At 33.5% G+C, this 22,694-nt stretch overlaps 1 protein-coding gene across 2 annotated transcripts in view; it reads right to left on the reverse strand.

Annotated features, from left to right (window-relative positions):
* The window catches only part of Src42A (Tyrosine-protein kinase Src42A), a 167,318-nt gene that overhangs the window by 10,706 nt on the left and 133,918 nt on the right, over nt 1-22,694 (reverse strand). For both annotated transcript variants that reach the window (XM_085943766.1, XM_085943765.1), the window contains exons 2-3: nt 9,192-9,313; nt 7,614-7,777 (exon numbers count right to left, since the gene is read on the reverse strand). In XM_085943766.1, the coding sequence (XP_085799892.1) occupies nt 7,614-7,777; nt 9,192-9,313 (286 nt within the window). The remainder of the gene's footprint in view (nt 1-7,613; nt 7,778-9,191; nt 9,314-22,694) is intronic.

The raw sequence follows: 22,694 nt of genomic DNA on the forward strand, positions 1-22,694 counted from the left end.
GAAACATTTTTTATGGCGGAGTAGTTACCTACACGGGTAAAATCGAGTGCTTAAAGTCAGACAACGTTATCTACAAAAAAGTGTTTTTTTTTTTTTGAGATAACGTTATTTAACATTTACGGCTACATGATAGTCAAACAACGTTATGTCAATCTTTTATAATTTCTTATTAAATCGTCAGTAAAGTTTAACGCTAACTACATAAGTTACCCTTGTTTTCATATTTTTTAAAAACTATCCCTATAAATTTTAACGTCATCATAAGCAAGATAAATGTACAATACACAATAAATTATAAAATATTAACATTAGGTTTTAAATAAACATTTCCCTTGTTGAGTTACAAGAATCTAAAATAACGATTTTTGGCTCTCCTGTAAAGTTGCACTTTTGTAGATAGTGTTGTTTGACACTAAGCCCTCGAAATAATCTCGCGTGTTTGAAAATGTACCGTTTAAAAAAAAATCGGTTAGGTACATGTTCAAACACGCGCGTTACCATGATCTTACTCCCTACTTCATTTATCGTTTGTCAATTTATGGCTACGGCCGTATGTTGTAGCTTAGCCACTGGGAAATATAGAAATGGTGTATTTCAAAAAAATACTACCTTATTCTTAGGTCAATAATTATTATAAAGCAAACATCGTTCGTAAAATGTTTATCACATTTGAATGGTCAAAGACATAATTATTTTATAATCAGTATCTTTAAAAGTATCTTTAAATGTGTAAACTTGCCCATTTTTTGAATAATAAAATGCCTAATTCTTGTCAAATTTGGGATCACAGAGATTATCAATATAATTTTTTATTGTAAATATTTCACTATAATAATGTCGACATAAATTTTACTAATGGTTTTATAAATGCTTTCAAAAATTATTAATTATAAAAAAATCTTAACACCACTTCACATGGACGTACTGAAATATGACTATATTCTAAAACATTAGAGCGAGAGGTTTAAAAGAATATACTATTTTATGTAATAAAAATACTTTATGCAGTCATCAAATGTTTAAAATAAATATAAAGGATAATAAGGCTTCAAAATTATGTAAATAGATTATCTACAACGCTTAAGGAATGTCCAGGATCATGCTTTGAAAATAGCATAAAAGCTCCATTTTGACGTACGCTGAGCATGTGGGCTGTTAAATACACAACGGTGTTCATTAATTCGATGTCACCTATTGTGTTAAAATTATTTTATCATATTATTATAGCTATCGCATTTTAAATTTGCAACACCACGTATGCCTCTGTCACAACAAAATAATAATTCGAACCGTTAGGAACATCTCCTAAAATAAATCTAAAAAAATAACAAAAACTGCAGTTAGAACCATTTACCACCACGATATCGATTTATACAGAATTTAGTTAGTATACAAACGACATGATGCAATTTAAAAAACGACACACTTGTGTCAGCGCTCCATTGGCGAGCCAAAAGTCCAAGGACAATAAATCGTCCGATTTGTCTATGCTCTGCTGCTGATCAACGAACGAATAAAAAAGTCGAGCTGTCAAAAGTTGCGATTATCGTAATGTCTTCCGATAATCCTATAATTTTGTGTTATTTATATGTAGACTTGCATAAAATAATATAACAGTGAAAACAACACAAGTTTTACGTTTTCTTTTATGAATTTCATAAATACAAATAAAAAAATAATTGATAAATCTCTAATTTTATAATGTGTAAATTAACAAATTAATCAATGAAAATTTTTAAAACGATTACAGATTTTTTTTCAGTCCGAATGATTGCGTATTAATGTCAAATCGAATTTGCATAGTGATCGACGGACGAAGTCTGGCAACTCGGAGGGTAAAATATCAAACATGTTTGAAATCCAACGAGCCTGGTCTGCGGATTAAAAAGTCCGCAGATCTGGGGTGCTCCACGCGAAAAAAAGTCCGAAGACTGTAAAGTAAATCGTCTTGACTTGCGTGCCAATGGAGCGCCGGCCAGTAGACAAATTGTGCACACGATAAATTGCTGTGAAATATTTTTTACTCATTAATTAAATAAAAATAAGCGTCCATATGTTACACGTTACAGTATATTATTATGAAGACACCGTAGAAAAATATATACGATTACTCGTTTAATTATGCTTAGAAATACAGCTCCAAATCTCGCACTGTGTTACCATATCGATAATAGCCACGAAAACGACTATAACACATTTTTTCTACCCTACTTCTAAATAATTTACATAATTGGAAAATAAAACCGGCATAATAAAGTGGTATTATACCTATATTTCAGTAAAAAATACACTGTGATCATAGAAGAAAAACAAAAATGTTTCATTGTATTGATGTGACAAAGTAGTATGATTTAATCGTGTCGTCATTTTAGTAGTAAAAAAATGAAACGGGGTTAAGGAAACAATCAAAAGTGTTATTTACAATTAATTACTATTCACCATGACCCTTCAGTATCGAAGGATATTATTATGACGTTATGTTTTTGACATTTCCTTCCAGAAAATATAATAATATAACCTAGCTACAGACGCGCAAAGCATAACAATTAACTAGGTAAAGAATAATAGAATTCCTTCAGTGATACAGTGATACACAATGTATTTTGACATCACTTAGAACGTACGTCATTAGGAAAACAGACTTGAATAAAACGTATACCCAAGACCTGAGAATGTAGAATTATATTGAACATACACAATTTCGAAAAATCTTAAAATCCATCTATCTAGAAAAATCCTAGAAAATATCTGCGTTTTTGTGTGCCGGAATAGGGCTCTTACCACTAAGCTAATAATGACACACATAATACCAGAGGCTAAACTGGGCAGGCCATGTCCAGCGCATGCCTGAGTCACTGATACTGAAGAAGATCCTCGAAGGAAACCTAGGGGAGGGGGAAGGCCAGTGGTAAAGCCACGCACACGATGGGGTGATAACATTACAAAAATTGCCAACCAGATGCTAAAAATCAGGAACTGGAAAAGACGTGTGGAGGACCGTTCCGGCTGGAGGACGGCGGTGGAGGAGGTTGAGGGCGGTTTAAGGCGGTTGAGCTGTAGCGCCATCGAAGAAGAAGACACAGATAATATCCTTGCAGATATTATTTAATGACTGCACTATTTAAAGTGTTATTGTATTTTGTTCAACGAATAATTCACGAGATGTCGCATTCTTTATTGAACATACATAGTTATTATTAAACCAATATTAAAGAACGTTGAGAAGCCCTTCAATTGTATGGCTATTTATAAATAAGAATTCCGTCGTAATTAGGAAGGGTGTAGGTGGTAAAGTTCGCAACGGACATTCGCCGGAATCCGATGGATGGAAGCCCTGTCCGGCACTATGTTTACGAGGTGTTTCTAACTTCTGTATGTATTATTTATTGAAGACACATATCTTGAAAAAGCCCAAAAACTTGTAAATTATAAAGACACCTAGAAAAAGTGCAAGTCGAAACATTTTTTTTGTTTTCGTCGCTTGTTAAAAACGTGTCAATTTTAAATAAAATCTAGTCTCTCTGGTCTACTTTGATCAATCTCCCATAATTACAATATGTAATGCATGGATATAATACGAGGGTGGGTCAATAATTCCTTAGAAAAAAGCATTAAAACAGTTTTTATTTTTGTATTTTTTTTTTATTTCTCAACATAATCTCCTTGGAGCTCAATACACTTGGTTAGACGTTTCTCAATTTTTTTTAAACCGTCAGAAAAATAAGTTTTCGGAAGGTCCTCAAAATAAGCATTTGTCCGATCGATGACTTCTTCATTTGAAAAAAAACGTTGTCCACTTAGCCATTTTTTTAAGTTTGGGAAAAGGAAAAAGTCACTGGGGGCTAAATCTGGCGAATACGGTGGGTGGTCGACCAATTCGAACTTCAATTCTTCAATTTTAGCCATTGATCGTAAACATGTGTGAACACGGGCATTGTCCTGATGAAAGAGGATTTTTTTCCTGTTTAAATGAGGCCGTTTTTCTTCAATTTTGTTTTTTAGCTGGTCCAATAAAGATGCATAATAATTCCCTGTTATTGTTTTTCCTTTTTCCAAATAGTCAACGAAAATAATTCCACGTGCATCCCAAAATACAGTAGCCATAACCTTACCAGCTGATTTTACGGTTTTCGCCTTCTTTGGACATGGTTCGCCTTTCGCAATCCACTGCTTTGACTGTTCTTTCGTCTCGGGAGTATAGTGGTGTATCCATGTTTCATCTACAGTCACAAAGCAATGAAAAAATTTATCCGGATTGCGTTGCATGAGCGACAACAGGGCTTTAGAGGCCACCACCCTATTGCGTTTATTGTCGACTGTGAACAAACGCGGCACCCATCTTGCAGAAATTTTTTTCATGCCCAATTTGTCATGTAAAATAGAAATGACGCTACCTTTTGAGATCCCTGTAACCTCAATTATCTCACTCAACTTTAATCTTCGGTCACTTAACACCATATCGTGGATTTTATTGATCATTTCTGGTGTAGTCACCTCTACAGGACGTCCTGAGCGTGGTTCATCCTTTGTTGATGTACGACCACGTTTAAATTCATTTAACCAGTTATAAATAGTTGCAAGTGAAGGAGCAGATATGCCGTGAACTAAATCCAACTCATTTTTTATTTCCTTTGCTGTTAACCCTTTTATATTAAAATGTTTAATAACAGCTCTAAACTCAATTTTCTCCATTTTCCATTTTTCCATTTTCCACAATTTTTAAATGTACGAGAAACACACAACAACCCGACCAATCTGATTGAAACTTCGCAGCATACTGAATCGGCAGTGCCGCTGCATGAAAACAAACCGCTTACAGTACTAGTCGCGCCACCTGTCGGCTTTTCTAAGGACTTATTGACCCACCCTCGTAATATTATTACGGTTGTAAGACTACTTTATATACAGCTCCGTCGATTTTTTCCCTTGTCTTTTGAAGATATAGTATGTAAACATGTGAATTAATTTCATTACAGTAGCGGGTTGAATATTTTATGAACGTCCATTCCCAAAAATGTTGCGCAGGCTGAGAAAATAAAATATGTCATGTAATTTATAAATTTAATTACTTTTCAGATATGATAAGTTTTCGGAGGCGTACGTAGCGATACGAAAAACAATATTATCGCATTAACTCGTCTCTGTAGTAGAAAATTCAAGATAAATTAAAAGTGGCGCCAAACATCTTAATATTATCGATGGAAAATAAGATAAAAAAAACACGATTTCAGGAAGTTTGGTATCTCGAGAAAACTATAGAAAAATTGACAACGATGACAAAATGTAACGCTCACCTAAATATGCACCTCAAATAATTCATTAAATTCATTTCAATAAAATTATTTTTTACACATACCTACTTATTACCTAAATCCAAAATATTATATAGGTAGAAGCCGACAAACATATTTCACTGTGATTTTATAAAGGCCATCCGATAAGAATAAATTGATAGCAAGTAGTACATACGTTATTAAGTATTGTTTTAATAATACGTAATATGTAATTCAAACAGTGATTGACTTACATTTTTTGTACTATAACATCATTCATATTATGAATTCTTTGCAGGACACGGCGATTACACAAGGAATAAGTAGGTAGCCAATGAACAAAAAAAGATTTTAAACATCGGTGCATTGAAAGATCCGTTTTTACGTACGTACCCCTACCTATGTCTAAAAATATGTATGGAAGGGAAGAGTTGCTGAAGTCGGTTCAATCAGCTGTTGGGCCCATGGGACCATCCGACCTAGTCGCTACAAAGGCCAATTTAATTGCATTCATAAAATTTGCGGCGCCATAAATTGTTCAACAGTTTTGCATTAGCTTTTGTAATTTACTACAATTTTTAATTTTGCTTTTATGTGGTCCTCTCTCACATGGGCAATCTTAACTTAGTAAAAGTCATGTACATTTAGTTAAAGCACACTTCAGTGCATGGTGACATGTCTTGGCTAACTGCTCCTAATCTGCTGCTTACTGCTACTCTAGTCTTGGCTAACTGCTCCTGAGACATTTTCAGTCATAGAAAATACTAATGTTTCACATATAAGCGTATGGTTTCGTTATATGCCTGATTAAGACTGGGTGTGGTTTGGTGGGGCCATTAGCTTCAGCATACGTATGAAGTACCAACTGTGTTTTTCTGTGATTCTTTTAATCTAAATATTCTAAATAATCATAGTTAAATAAATGTAATAAATAACTTGCAAGGTGTTTTACAGTAAAACGTGCGAAACTGCTACAAATGAATATGAAGGATTTTTTTCAACGTACCTATAGCTAGAATATTTTTACTCGTTTATAAGGTAACAGATAATTTGAAGCCAATAATTAAATTATATGAGAGGTTTTTATAATTAAATAATAAATAATTCCTCTACTGTAGTTTTGAATTTTGAAGGAGGGGTCTCAAAATATTGATTGTACCTACCAGTGGCGAAGGCTCCATAGTAGGCGATTATTTGAAGCCTACCTTCTAAGAAAAATAGATAGAAAGTATTTAAATTTAAATACTTATATAAAAAAATGTGCGGGAACCAATTGAATAGGTAGTATATCGTCAGAATAATAATTGATATTAAAAATACATATATAAATGAGAGCCATCTATCGTCAGAATAATGTAGAATAAATAAATAATAAGTGACAAACCAGCGCCTCTAGCAAATATTGAATTAATATCGATTTACTCGAGAATAATTTGCTGAGCTTATTGTATGAACTGACTCTCAAGGGCATCGGGGCAGTCTGCTTTTATTCATATGAATCTATAGCCTTATAACGCAAAGCTTATATATTTAGTGACGAGGACTGTCGCTTTGGGGCTTTATTCAAATAATAATAATTAATAATGCGATAATTAAAAAAAAATATTCCTATTTGTGCAATCACGCCATATTTTTTAAAAATAATTAATAATTTTATCTAGTAATTATTATTTATCATGTAATTCAGTCATAGAACATATAAGTATATTATTTTTTTGTTTAGTTGTTTGTCATATTGGGCTGTTGAGAATATTTACCGATGAGATATTTTTGGGCGTATGTTACGTGTAGGTATAGGAATATACATAATTTATGTATATTCCTTGCTAAATTCTATATCGTCCGTCAGTGAGCTATTGAAATTTCATCGATTTAGTGTGACGTTGACATTATTGTGTACCTATTCATTAGTAGTAATATTGTATTATCGTCTTATTTCCCGTGAGTATACCTGACAAGTGTGCTCTTTTTCTTTCACAGCATACCTCTTTCCAAAAGTCACCATTCGCCACTGGTATCTACCAGGATTCACATGGTTATTAAGTAAATACATATTCGGCGAGGTTAGGGTATATGGTTGTTAGATACAAAATTCTGGAGCAATTTACGTTGACATTTACTGATATTCTTACAAAATAATCAAGTTCATTACGGTCATCCAAATTATTGGGGTTGAGCGAATAAATGGATATATGTATTAAATAAGTAGCGTTCACACTGTGGAGGTCCAAATACTCCATTGTCCTCCACATGGAGATAAAAATCTATAACCTGTCAATAACAGTTGCACGACGTTAAAAAATAGATTAATTAATTGTATCGTGCTCAATCATTTCTCACCTGTACACATGGCTTGTTGAGGCTGACGCATAGTCCATCTGCGTCTTTACTGTAGTGTTCCACCAGCTCCTGGAGCGTTCGGAAGGTGGTGCGTCTCGCGATGAAGAAACCGCCCTCATCCAGCTGTCTGATGCGGTAGTGTTTCACCGTGTCTCCGTCGCGGACTGCCAGGGGAGAAAACAAACAAATTTAATAAGAACAAAGCTACATTGAAAATAAAGATAACATTATCGAAATTAGACCAATTATCTAACTCTAATTAGTGTATGTACTGTATGTACGTACATATCATATTATTATGTTAGACCCAAACATCGAAAGCGCTCAGTGAGCAAAAAATCAGCAACAGCTCGTTGTGGACAGTGTTGAAAAACACTGACATCATACACTTTTTCTATGTATATAACAAATAATATCACGGGCCTTTCTCTCTTGATGGCTCTCAAAATTGCACAGAACAGGGGGGGGGAGGGGTTGCTGAGAGAACTGAGCAAAAAATCAGCAACAGCTCGTTGTGGACAGTGTTGAAGGACCAAACACTGACATCATACACTTTTTCTATGTAATAACAAATAATATCACGGGCCTTTCTCTCTTGATGGCTCTCAAAATTGCACAGAACAGGGGGGGGGGGGGGGTTGCTGAGAGAACTGAACAAAATACTGGACAATAAAGAGTTATAATGTAGTTTTTGATTTTCGACGAATACACGCTACCTAATACAACAAGCTTAAACATTTAAACCTCTTGTATGCATATATGCGTATACATACATGACATACACCCGAAATCAAGTTGTCGGTGACTTTGAAATAACTGCAATTAAGCCCATGCGTTGCGTGAGCGGCCGACGGTCTTTGTTTAGAATGATTTGGATTCCTGAATAGTGGATACGGACATTTTGTCGTTTGTAATACGCTATGGAATTGTGAATATATTTTACTTTGTTATAATATATATTTTAAAGATAAGATTTTCATAGATAAGACTTGTCAGTTGTCACCATTGGTATTATAGGTATAAATTTTATATTAACAATGTTCTTAAAAACGCTATTGTGGTGCCGCGATTGATACGTTCAATTTACCGACTATGGGTTATAACTTTGTTTGTTTTTTTTTTATTTAGGAGGCAGGAAGGTATTTTTCACATTGGTTAATTTTATAAAATTACCACGTTACATAGTTCCACTGCTTACGGGTAATTAAAATTTAATACGCTTACTGAATGTATTAATGGTGAGTATTTAATGCATCTACTACGGGTGTTTACAAACATATAATATTCAAAATTTATCTTTACTTTATTTTATTATATAAGCGAGAATTAACTGTATTTGTTGTCAGTGTGCATAATGCCAGAAGATGCTGAAAGGAGAATCCTGGGTCACAAAAAACGACTCAACTAATTGCATACTATGTTTGCAATTAAATTGTTCCTGGACAAGTAAAGCTTACAATATTAGATAATGTATCGCACTATCGCAACTGGCTTATACCTATAACTACATAATCGCAAGACGTTACCAATGAATTAATAACAATGACAGAGGTATCGTATGAGAAATAGGTTGCTTACCGGAAAGTGAAAAGTCGTTTTGTCTGCTCTCGGAGTCGCGGATGAGGAAGGCGCCATGTTCGTTCTCAGGTAATAGCAGCTTCTTTTCTGCCTCGATCCTCTTAATCTTCCGGAAATACCAACTGTAACAAAGAAAACACCCAATCAATATCGAATGTTAACCCATCACAATGGTCAAATACAAATAATTAGACCTAAGGCCACTAATCTAGGGTCGCGGTTCCGATAGCATATTTCTGCATACAAACGACGATGACAAAAGTTAGCCACACATTGTATGGAATTTGCGTAGATTTTATATTATTATGTTGATAATAATGCTATATAATAAGTAAAAGAACTATAGGGTTACCAATTTTATTTATTATAAAAATATAGTCTCAGAACTATACGAATTTTCGTTATTTCGACCTGTTATAAAATCATTACAATTTTAAAGAATAGCGGAGAGTTGGAAAAATACTAAGCTGCTTATAATGATAACGTATCAATTAAAAAATATGTATTAGATATTCTTTAGTATGTATTGTTTATGTATTAGATAGTGCACATGTATAATGCTACGATATTTTCCCTTGTTACTTCAGATAACAAGATTAGTAACATTTTCGCAAAATGAATGTAATCGACTGACACCAAACTAACAAGGACATGTCGACTACCTTATGGAATAACACACCAACTCAAAATAGTGTGTTTTATGTTTTTTGAGCTATTGTTGCATAGAAACAAATACCACACCAGCCAGCAGGATTTTTTTCTCGAAAAACACCCAAAATACTTTTAAAAATAATACTCGTAAGTAGAGTTATGATTATATAAATTTTTTTGTAATATCTTAAATAACATGGAATAATAATCCACCTGTAGTTGGTATCACAACGTATTGTTATTATTTTTATATTTTTTATAAATTATAATTTAAATAATATTTGCATAAAATAAACGGATTTTGCTACACATTTTTTTGGTTGGTTTTTTTGCTCTCCTGAAAAGTTGATAATTTAGAGTTAGTGTGTTATTCCATGAGGTAGTTGATGTGTTCTGTTTATTTAATTTTCCATACTGAATTTGACGTGTCTATTAACAGTTGTAAGGTATTTTGAACATACTAATAGGTCAGGTCACTATGTAAACACCCCCATGGAGAAAACTAAAGTAATTTTAAATAAAAGCACGTCCATACTCGAGTCGTGTTTTCAATGAATATTAAGCAGGTTTATAGCTAATAATTAAACTTTTCCTCAAATGTAAGAGACGTGAGGGGACGAACTTAATAATATCCATCTACTTCTAATAGGTAGATATGGATGGGATCTCTGAGATATTTAATTATTTACCGACATACCTATAATATTCAATATCAATCATTCAATCGACTCAATTTTTAGTTATTTTTGAATAATCAAGTCAATGTGCTATTGAATGCATTAATAATCTTAAAATAATAAATACTATATAAGTACACTTAAAAAAACAGACTTTCTTATAATATTATTTTCCATTTAACAGAGCACCACATATCACCCTCTTGAACCCCCAAGTTATAAATAGATCACGCATTCTATAAGGTAAAATAGATATAATATAGCACGAGTGTAATGAAAAAAATGATGAAAAGGGGCAGCTCGTGTAAACATTCTCAGAATCGCGCCAAATGGGAAACTCCACGACGAGTCACATTCAAGTTTTTCTCGGTGCGAAGAAAAACTGCATGCCAAGAGTTTCGATCAATAAAACATTGCCATGACTAACAACATGTAGTAGAGCTTTACACATTTTTTTCGTAATAATATATACAATGCATTTATCGCTGAATATTGAAAGCAATTTGTTTAAATAAAAACTTTAATGATTTTTATGAGTGGCTTCTTTATTATTCGATAAATCTACATTGATACAACTAATCTGTAACGTTATGATGATTTTGTTGACTCTCATTTTAACGAAGCTATGTTAACCGGGTGGCGTATTGCATATATTGTATATATTTGGAAAGATTTAATATACAGTTAATGGCAATCAGGGCTTCGAACCGTTATTTTTTTTCGTTTCGGTTTTCGCTCCGGTTCAAGTAAAAAATATAATATATCGGTTAGGCTCCGGGTTTCGTTCCGAAAAAAATAATGGTTTTCGGGTTAGCTCTGAGTCAATGGTAGTCAGTGACTTAAGAGTCCAAGGGCCAAGACCCAAGACGTAAGACGTAAGACGTGTTGCGCCTACGATAACTGAACGACAACAGAAGTGGGGAGTTTGTACATATTATACCGAGCCGAAAAAAACGATATTTTTTCCGATTTGGTTACGGTTATCGTTACGGACAAAAATAACGGGTTTTTCCGGGTTTCGGTTCAGTTCCGGCTCAAAACCCTGATAGTAACAATACCCTGTATGATTTATTACCGAGAGGTTTTAAGTGTCTAGATCTAGAAACTAACATTTCAAAAAATATGTTATTTTTATTTGTCATTCTGTTTACGGTATTGAAAAACGCCAGATTTAAAGCTATACGCCCGACGCCTATTAAACAATACTAGATGTGGCAAGAAAAATGCTTAGTTGGCAATGCTGTTAGTAGTCCTACCAGCGCGATTGTAATCTGTAACGTTCAAGATGTGCAGTGTAAAGTATATGACAGGTGTGTAGTTTTTAAAAATATTACCATCGATGTTTTGGATTTACTGGGAAATCGATTACCCAAGGAATAGATTTTCCCATCTAGTCGAGTGAATCGAGAGATAAATGTAGAAAGTACGGTTTCTCTCTTAATTCAAAGATTTTACTATACTCTTAATAATTTGCATGGTCGATTTACCTACCTGATAATCTTTTTCCACTAACAGCTGTTTCTCCGCGTCGGGCTTATGAAAAGCCTGTTGAAAATACGTTGGGTAAGTACTTGCTACTGTTTGGAGCATATTATTATTTTCGGTAATACCTACCGTGTATTATTTTTCAATATATTAAGTCTTTAATGCCTAATAATTATAATCTTCGCCTCCCTCTTTCTCTTTCTTCTATTAAATATATTAAATGTCTTTAATTTTTCACTGCATCAATTATGTAATATGAATAATAGCAATAGTAAATAAATTACTTATTTCAAGATAAAAATAACCACAAGTTTTCGAATGATATGATCAGCCTATAGATAGCAATGTGGGGAAGGGTCCGACGAACGTAGGATGAAAAGGAGGATCTCAAGGAGGCTTTCACGTGGCCACGTTTACGCCATGAAATATTCATAGGCACGCTCCCCCCCTTCAAAGTTTTTCGCTCGCAGAGAGAAAAAATGAAGTCTGCAGATTACATTCAAGACAAATGCGAGCCTCACAATAAGAACGTACTGGCATATTCGCAGCCTAAAACTCTTTTCTAAGCCATATAATATGTGTTCTTATAGTGTTTTAGGTTATGAAAAAAAAAACCCTATATAGTGATAAAATATATATTATGTAATTAAATATACTGTTTCATATATTTGAGGAAATCGGGTTCAACGTTTGTGTGTAATTTTCTCGAGTACCGTATTATACAAAGAGATTTTATACAGATGAGAATCTTTAAATTTTATGAATAGATGTGTATATTGTAATAATAATACAAGCAGTTGCGGATTCAGTTTTTTTTTTACTACGCGTATAAAACACGAACAGTAGCAAAGCCACGCTAGGTTTCACTTGATAAAGCCAAAGTCACGTTAAGTGTGGCGTGTTCGCTGCGATTTCACGCTACTAAGGCGACATAATGACATCGTACTGCAAAACTCAACACGGACTACTGACGTATATCATCCATTTTATTAGAATAGAATATCATTCAATTACATACCTATTTATCTCCCGACATGCAATCATTTGAATAATATTGATTCGTGGGAACAGCAGTTCTAGTGGTTAGGTAAAGCGAACTATATATATTATAATATAACAATACATATATTATCATATTATGATACAAAGTGTGTACTTCGTAGGTAGTAACAGAATTACCGGTCGAACGCAAGGTAAAGGAGATCTCCTGGCTAGGAATCGTCCATAAATGACGTCACACGATTTTAGGTGTTTCTGACGCCCATCGCCACAAAATCTTTTAATTGTGCTTGCTGCCATTATGAACTATCCCCTATTCGTTAAATGATCATTAGAAAACGACCCAGTGTTAATATATTATAAGTAAAGACGCGAAGTTTGAAAATGTAGACATTACAATAAGGTTTTGATTATGCAGTGGCGACATCCGCTGATATCGGAATAATTTACATAGTGATTATTTATTACAATAGGATAAGTTTTAAGATGTACCCAGCCATTCCAAAACGATTTTTGATAAAACTTTTATTCAATATTTATAACCATATTATTTATAATTAGTTTTCATTGGTATGCAATAATATAATCGATGAGACGTCACAGGGCCCCACCCATTCCCAGAAAGACTCGATATAAAAATGAAAATAATGTATGGCAGCATCAATTTCTCAATATAATGTGGCGAGTTGCCAGAATCGAAGAAAGAGTTGTTTGTCAACGCGTTTATTGAACGGATTAAAATTAAATAATGTTATAACGACGTGCATACCTGTTTCATTTTAAAAACTAGATTTAATAAGCGGTGGATTTTAGCAGAGGAGAATAAATAGTAAAGTCTGGAAATGATATTATATAAAGGGAATCTTAGATCAATTCGAAAATAATCGTACAATTAACAAAAACTTTGTTCTAAAATTACTAAAATACCCGTGGTATTCGTCCACGTGAACGCTGGTTTGATCAATACGTCTGTAATGACATATTCAATAATAATTATTAAACGAAGCGAACATTTGATTTTCTATTACCTCGACAAACATTTAACAAATACCAATCCATCAACCGGACCAATTGTTCATTTCTTGGTATCGCCTCTCCTCGTACTCAATGCCGCGATGGACGACACTAAAATCACAAACAAACTGTTTGAATAATTACAATTGAAGTTGCATTCATTGCGAAATAGGGAATTTACGCAAAACGGTGTTGTTTAAAGTCAAATATACGTAACTATTTGACTAAATCCGTCACTGTAATTGTTTCAAATTGAATATACAAAGTTTGCGTTGTATTCTATATACACTGTTCGTCGAGTCGGAAGGTTTCCAAAAGTAAATCGTTTAGGCCAGTGTGCCAAGAAAAACAGAAAGAGGTCAAACGCTGATAACAACGGAGAAACATGATTCAGAATTCGGAAGTATTTCACAGTGATCAGATCCTAAGTCACGAGGATGATATTCGTTGAGGCCCAATGAGGCAAGCGTATTTACGTGGAAATTTTGATCCAGGTACAGGAACTGACCGACCGAATATTAATAAAAACAATTCAAACGGAGGATGGACATGATATCGATATTACTAAGGGTTTTCAAATTTATTTAATTGCTGTTGGACACTTGCACAATTATTTGACTAAATGAAAATATAAACATTACTGAGACTCGAATTATCCTTAGCAATGGTAGTGCCATAATTACAGAAGTTTCATTCACGCTAAGAAACTATTGAATTCATAATATTACATTACAGTAAGTATGTACATAATTATTATGTAGGTACAAATTGGATGTCATAGCTTCCAATAAAAATCGCCTAATCTCACGTAAAGATCACATAATTATACAGATATTTCTTGCTATAATAGGAAACAACTCAAGATCAATAAGTAATAGTACACATTGATTCACGAATGCCATTGTATGGCCAATCCCATTTCCGGGTACTCATAGGAAATAAGTACATATTGCCATAACAAATCAAAAAAATAGAATTAACTGCCTGATTACTAATTTATTATAATGTAGTCATAAAAGTTTATCGTTTCTGAGTAAACAGAAATTTTAATAAGGTAGGTTATTTATAATATATATATATATAAATAATAGGTATTTTTTACTACATATATTAACGAATTAATTATTTTAAACAATGTTTCATTCTCACTCAGGAAATTAGCAAATGTAGTACCTTTACAGATAAAGCCATGTCGAGTCCAGCTGATGTCAAATAATGACTTCTATATTTCGGCATTTACTAAAGCAACATAACATACATAAGAAAATTAAAAAAGTCGTTTCTGGAAGTAGTTGAGAAAGCTATACAATTTAATTGTATGAATTAAAAATAGTTTTGAAAATTGGTTTATTAATGGAGTTTTTGACAAAGTGAGAAAATGCGATATTTTCATTCCTCCTTCCTAAAATGTTTGCGTTTTTTAGCAATAAAACAAACGCGCCATCTCTATGACCATAGTGTATTATACTGGATTTGCAAGGACGTGATTGGTTTAAATGGATTCATTGGTTTAAATCAAATATTAGCACCATTTTAATTAATATCTATTAATTGTCATTATAGAATTAAAAGCCAGTTCAGAGGAGATTCCGTAATCTCCGAAATGTAAGACAGAACCGCCCTTAAAATAGATTAAACGCCCCTTGGAACAGTGGACTACTTTACTATTCAGTTGTTGACAATGATGGTAATCTAACAACTATTGTTTAAAGATATATTATTATTTATTATTATCATCGATAGTAAAAATATAGTAGTTAGTCATAAATACAATGACGTCTTCATTTTTAACAATGCTACATTAAAATCACTAGATGCAATATTCACCTATAAATGGAAAAGCGGTCGATTACTTTTCGACGTAATTGTTTTCTTGATGGAAACCCAACAATTAATTTCGATACGAATGGTGTGTGTGGTCGGTCCTATAGTATGTCATAAGGAAACACAATATACAAATAATGCCTAGGAATATTACTAGACCTACCTACGACTTCGTTTTAAATATTATATTAAATTACGCAGTGCCATCCATGACATATGTATGTCATTTAACCTATCAATACGACTTGCTCCTGGATATTAATATAACTGCAAGCTGGAGGTACAGGGTTTACAATCCCTGACGGAATTTCCAATACCGATATTGGTGTAAATATATTATGAAAGTCATTGAACAACAATATTATATTAAATGATAAAACGGGGTAAGAGGTAGTTCTCGTAAATACTAATATCAAAGTTAATCTCGAGATTAGAGCATTTCAAAAGCGGGATTCCAGGATTGCAAACTCTTGAAGTGCGCTTGATATCAAATATTTGGTCTAACAAAATAATTGATAATGACGTATTGAAGGAAAGGGTACCTTACTGAAAGAAATTCCGCAATTTTAAATCCTGCACAACATTTTTTTTCTCATGAATGTAAAATATCGAAATTTAAGGCAAGAATTATCAATTTAATAATTTTTCGTATCCTAAGCATGTGATACAATACGTATTGTTACCACCGTAATAATATATCGATATTGCATGTGAATCGATGTCTTATTGTAATTTAAAACTGTTTTGATTTTATTTGAAATAGGTGCGGTTTTAACAAGATGCGCTTTTCCCATGCGAAAGGGCCAACACAAGCGCTTTGATTCCAGGCAGGCAGAGGAAAAACTTCAGTCGACCACAGATGTAGCTTCCCGAGGTTTGTTTTTTTGGGTCGAGGGAGCATATTGTAATCTCAACCAACAATATTAGTACTATCGACCGATGGTACTGGGTGGAATGTGAATTTAAATCCATTAGAATCTCAAACAATAAGTTTAACATCAATTTCATAACCTGTACAATTAGCAAATAAACGTGTTTTTATTTAAATTAGGATCAAAATAAATGTATTTGTTTGAAAATCAAGTGCCCATTGTCAATTAACTATCCCTTAAATCGTGACTTTGTCTAGTTTTCTACAATTTACCGCAAAATATCACAAGCCCAAGTGTCACAATATATATTAAGTGATTTTTTGTAATTATGAAAAACCATTGTGATTGATGTAAAGTTTGGTTTATGATAAAGGAATCAATTGAAATTTAAGCTACACCATTATCAATTAATACTATCGAGCGAGGGTACTCGATAGAATTAGGGTTTATACTATTAATTAAGTGTAGTAAATTCAGTTTATACATATATAATTGTTAATGCCAAGTCTTGAGCCAAACTCAAATTAATACGGTAAAACAAGGCAAGAATCGCACTTAACTCAATTATTTAGAAATGTTTTGTTAAGACTATTAAAATTCTGCTACGAATGTAGGTATTTTAATTTAATATCTACCTATAGGTTTACATTTATCAGCATACTATCGCGTAGGTGCCATACTATTGCATCGTTCCCTATGAAGTAATACTGAATTGCTTGACTGATTAATTGATTAATACAAACAGTACTTGACTAGTATCTGGCTGGTAGTTGGGCATGCATTGGCGAAAAGATAGAGACACCCGTATCAAATTAATCAACCTTCTTGTGAGAAGTCACTTTTCTTTCAGGGACCTGTCAATGGAGCTGATCTGCGATACAGTTATACATTGAATCACCGACCAAACCGCTTCTTCTGTTATATTGACCCGTTAGGGACAGAGATTAACGTTCAAGTACTTGCTGAAATCAGAAAACTATACGGTTCGCCTGTTCCGCAACGATGGGAGAAGCCGTGATAGATAGTGGTGTAATTACTTATACGTATAGCCTTAGTTAGAAGATAGTTAGTCTGTCAAATTCTTAATAGTTTACTGATTGTAACAAACCTTTCAGTTTCAATATTGTAAGGTAACAACAACTGATAGCTATCGATTCAATCTTAAACAATTTGTAGTAATAAATTATATACAATGTTACACATTCTTTTATTATTCGATAACGGTTTATATTAGCATTTTTATAATTTAGAGTGATTATTTCAAGATTGTTAAGTGAATTTAAACGTAGTTAAGCGTTTAGTGACAGATCTTCAAATAGAAAATGCAATGTAATTAAAGCCCAATAAGATTAATCCACTTTCAGACAGACATTTATTTCCGAGTAGGTATAGTAGAAAACTGCATGTTATTTAACGTATATTTAATACGAGCGTCGTTTTCACAATGCCCAGATATGTTTTTTTTTAAATTACTATTTTAAAATATGTACGCAATCACAACGCAATATAAGCTTAATTCGAAACACTCATTAAAGAAAATGCATCTACATATTTTATGCAACAATTTACTGGCAGAAAACAATCATAACTAACTCAAATATATTTCACGTCACCCGTCAAAATATAGCGCGGTTAAATTAACTGACAGTTTTATTAATAAAATCACTCTAAACTCAAATGAAACTGTCAACGAGGGGAATTAATAAGAATGTAGGTATTTTTTACGCTTCATTTCGCACGATCTTCTGAAATATTTCAATCAACCTTCACACTTCACAAAGCCGTTGTAGAACAACAATAGATACCTACTGCTGTAAAAAAAACTGTTGTGATTACGGTGACAAAATGCTTAGCCGGGCACAAAACGAGTCAGGTTTTTCCATTACTTTCCAAGTGCCAACACAGTTTGTGATAATATCAGGCTGAGAGCGTATCTACCTATTATTCACCTGACTGCTGTAGAGTGGATAGTTTTCATCATCACATAAAACCTTGGCGCCGGGTATTAGACGATGTTGGATATAAAATAAATATCTACTCAAGACACCGGTTAGTCGCTTTATTTAGAAATATGCTGTACTCTCGGCCATCGTATCTGCTTGTTTTACGATGGGGGCATTAAAATAAAATTATCGTTATAAAATTATTATTGGCGTTACATTACAACTGGGTACTTAAAGGTGCGGATTTGGACCGCTGCTCTGTGGTGCCTGCGTGACAAAATGGCCAGCAAATAGATCTAAAATACACAATAATTATACAAAATACTATAATTAAATAACCAGACGCCGAAGAAATCCTTCAAATTTATCTCTTTAACTACAGTGGTTGGGCCGTTGGACAGTGTGATCAATGCGATAGATTATTTTACTAATATATAACATGTACACATTAAGATGCATATAAGCCATCAAGGGGATCCCTTAACCACAGGCTGGTCTAGCGAAGGTGTTTAACTTTCATACAGCCTACTACTTAATCTCAGTGTAACAAAAACATCAGATCGCCCCACTACATACATGCTACACAACGATTATTTGAGATGAATATAATTGCATTTATGAGAATATCTCCAGTGAAGTGCAGAGAAATATATCCTTACCTGAAATATTGTGGCATTAAAATTTTAATTCATGATAATTTTTACTATTCCATAGGAGTCGGTTTTGGTGACATTCGGCATTTGACGTGACATTAATATGACTAGTTTGTAGAAAAAAATAACCAAAGAAACGAAAATTAATAAAATAAATAAAGGAACTGCTGAGGCATTGAAAATTCCTATGGAAATAGTACAAAGCTGTCATCAATTAGAATTATTCGATGTCCAATTTATCTTAGCCGATTGCATTAATTGTTTTATTTACAAATGAGTTGGAACGTCATGAGAATAACGTAGAACATCGCTAATCTGGTGTCTAAGCTATAACGATGTTGTTCCTTCGACACACGATACTTTGTAGGTTGCCTAAACGTTCATTACGAAACTATATACACCAGAATTTAAGGTGCTGACATGTGTGAGTGGTGCATGAATACAAACAAAATGTAATCGAAAATAGTTTACAAAAATACTCGAGTGCAATAAATCAAAAACATCACACTGAAATGAAGCACACGCCACTGTTGCGAGTTGCAGCCAATAAAAATATATGTTACAATAGAGATTTTTTCTGTTGCGGCAAAGCTTTCGAATTAATTATAGCACCGATTGTTGTGACAGACTATCTTCAATTTAATTCGGCAATAATAATAATTTAAAGATGGCTAAGTGATTATTAATACGATTAGTGCGAAGATTAAAAAAAATAATGACGCCCGGCGTAGTTTCTATTTGACAGACAGATTGACAGATACCTACAATATTTTCAGAAAATAACTTGGAACAGAGTAATGCAGTTATTATTGATCAAGCGACGCTTTCGGAGCACTAAAAACGAGCTTTAACCTTTCAGTATCTTCACGCACTGTGCACATTTACTTATGGTAAATATACCTACAACCGACAGTTAGTTATACGTCTCTAAAAACGATCCGAATTTATTATGTAGCACAATTCTTAAATCAATTAGATTATTTTTCTTCTACAACATACTTATGTACGAAATCGTGCGATAGTGAAATCACAAAAATACCCCAAAAACGTAGAAGTTCTCATTCATAATATGTATGTTAAATTAAATACTCTGTCCCCAAATAATATAATATCTATTTGGGAGCTGACAACAGTTTTCAATGATAGAATTCAAGATAGTAATAATTATGGTTCTTGACTGTATGGATTAGTGAAGCTTCTCTTTCATCCATGGCGTTACAGCTCAATTCGGGGGTTCGTCGTCTCCACAGCTTTCCTTCAGTCGATCGAATATTAATATTCTGAAAAATCTAATTAGAACATAATATCCCGTTTACACGTGCATGGGTTTACTGCTGACAGTACGTATTATCGCGGCCGTAACAAGAAAATGCACGTGTAAATATGTACCAATTATCATGCAAGTTGAAAGATTGCATGCATCAATCAGAAAAGTTCGGAAGCTTCTGAATTGGGACAGTTGGGATTTGTTCTATATCTGCGCCTGCGCAGTAGAACGATAGTTGCGAACCTGCCGGTAAAAAAACGAACTACACCGCGCTCTCATTATGAGATTAATCAGAACCTGTCAAATAGTACTATAAAATGCGTATCGCTTATTATTGAAGAATGAGATTGGCGAGTCAATCAGCACTTTTACGTGTAGAGTTATTATCGCGATAGTTTAAAAAACACACTATTGCTGCAAGTACATCCATGCACGTGTACAGGCGCTATAAGGGCATTTCCAAGAAATGCTCCTACTCTACGAATAAATGAAAAAAGTCAAATATCATATTATTTACTGGATTTTGACATATATCTATATCGGTAGAATTAAATTTCTCCGGATGAAGGGAAGCTCAATACGATTTAAGATTGATATCAAAAGGAAGCCTACGCCGAAATTTGAACGTATCTACATAACAGTGTTACGGCTTTGAAGAAATATTAAAAGACTGACATTGATACTTAAACAAGAGCGGGAAATAATTGAAAATTCCTTCAGTTACATTGTTGGGAGTCAAACATCAATGGTGACAAACTGCACGAGTGCAATGAGTGAGTACCTAGAAACAATGCAATATTTTGATCTCACGTCAATCAAGTCACGAATAAATTAATAATTCGCCGAATGAACGGAACGACAAGGTGCTATCATGAGAGTGCGTCGACCCTGCCGTACAAAAGTCGGCGGTACCTACTTAATTTATATTATTTTGATTCTGAAAGACACGATGTGCGATGGTTTGATGTGTTTGAACGACCGCCATCTTCCGCTGATGAAGTTTACACGTTGATAATTATAATTATCGGGAATTATTAAGAAAAAAAATCGTGCCTCAACCAAATAAAGAGTTTTAGAAATATACTACGCGCTCAATTTACGACTTGGGTTTGATTTATTTTGTTAATAGTTAGTACACGTACCTAAATTAAAATTATTAGATAGTTGCAGATAGGTACAGTGGAAGCAATCTTAAAAAGACTTTGGTTGAGTCACGAAAGTGAATGATCACAAGCAATAATAGTCTTAATAGGTACTAGGAATTAGAATCCCAGGCAGAAATTTGAATCTGAAGATCACGAAAATGATATTTTTGAATCTTGTGATCGCACACAAAATGTTGACCAATTTTTTTACAGTGTCTGGTGTCGACATAATAATGAATTAATATTATTAACAGAAAAAAACTCACATATTCTAGCAGTCGCTTGATAGATCTTACAAATCCTAGTAGATATAACCGATAATAATAAAATTATATTAAACTCAAAGTATTTTTTTTCCGTCTATTAACTTTAAATGAGTGCTTCTATCCCTTGAAACGTAATCCAAAGGTTTTTAACCTTTAAGTTGTAGACGATGCGACGACGTTAAAATGAAAGGTTCAGTAAACACCAGACAATGATTGAAGAATAGATGCCCTCGCTCGCGGGCGTCGAGCAGCCCGTTTCGTTCGTTTGATAATAATGCAGAAGTTCAAGCATCACGAGCGACCTTCCATTGTCGAAACCACAACAATCATCGCTGCAACTGTCAATTACTACAAGAGTTATCAAAGGGTAACTGACGGAGCCAGTGGCCTGTTGCATAGGCAGGTATTTTCTCGCATATCGTGCTTCTGTATTTACACTTGACTATAAGTTGTATTCGTCGATTACTCGTAATATTGTATGTGACAATATATATATAAGAAGTGTTGGGCTTTAGAAACATGTAAACATATAAATAAAAGTAAATATTCAAAGCATTAGAATTGGAAAGGGGAAAAAACTGTTGAAAAATAAAAATGATCATTGAAACAAAAGTTAGGTACGATTATGATGGGAAAAATTAATGAAGGTTAAAATATGTCATTTTAAATGTAAATCAATGATTAACCCATCATAAATAGATATTCGG

Source organism: Rhyacophila brunnea, unplaced genomic scaffold (genome assembly GCF_057557595.1).
Source record: "Rhyacophila brunnea isolate RB1 unplaced genomic scaffold, BYU_Rbru_1.0 scaffold_16, whole genome shotgun sequence".
NCBI lineage: Eukaryota > Metazoa > Arthropoda > Insecta > Trichoptera > Rhyacophilidae > Rhyacophila > Rhyacophila brunnea.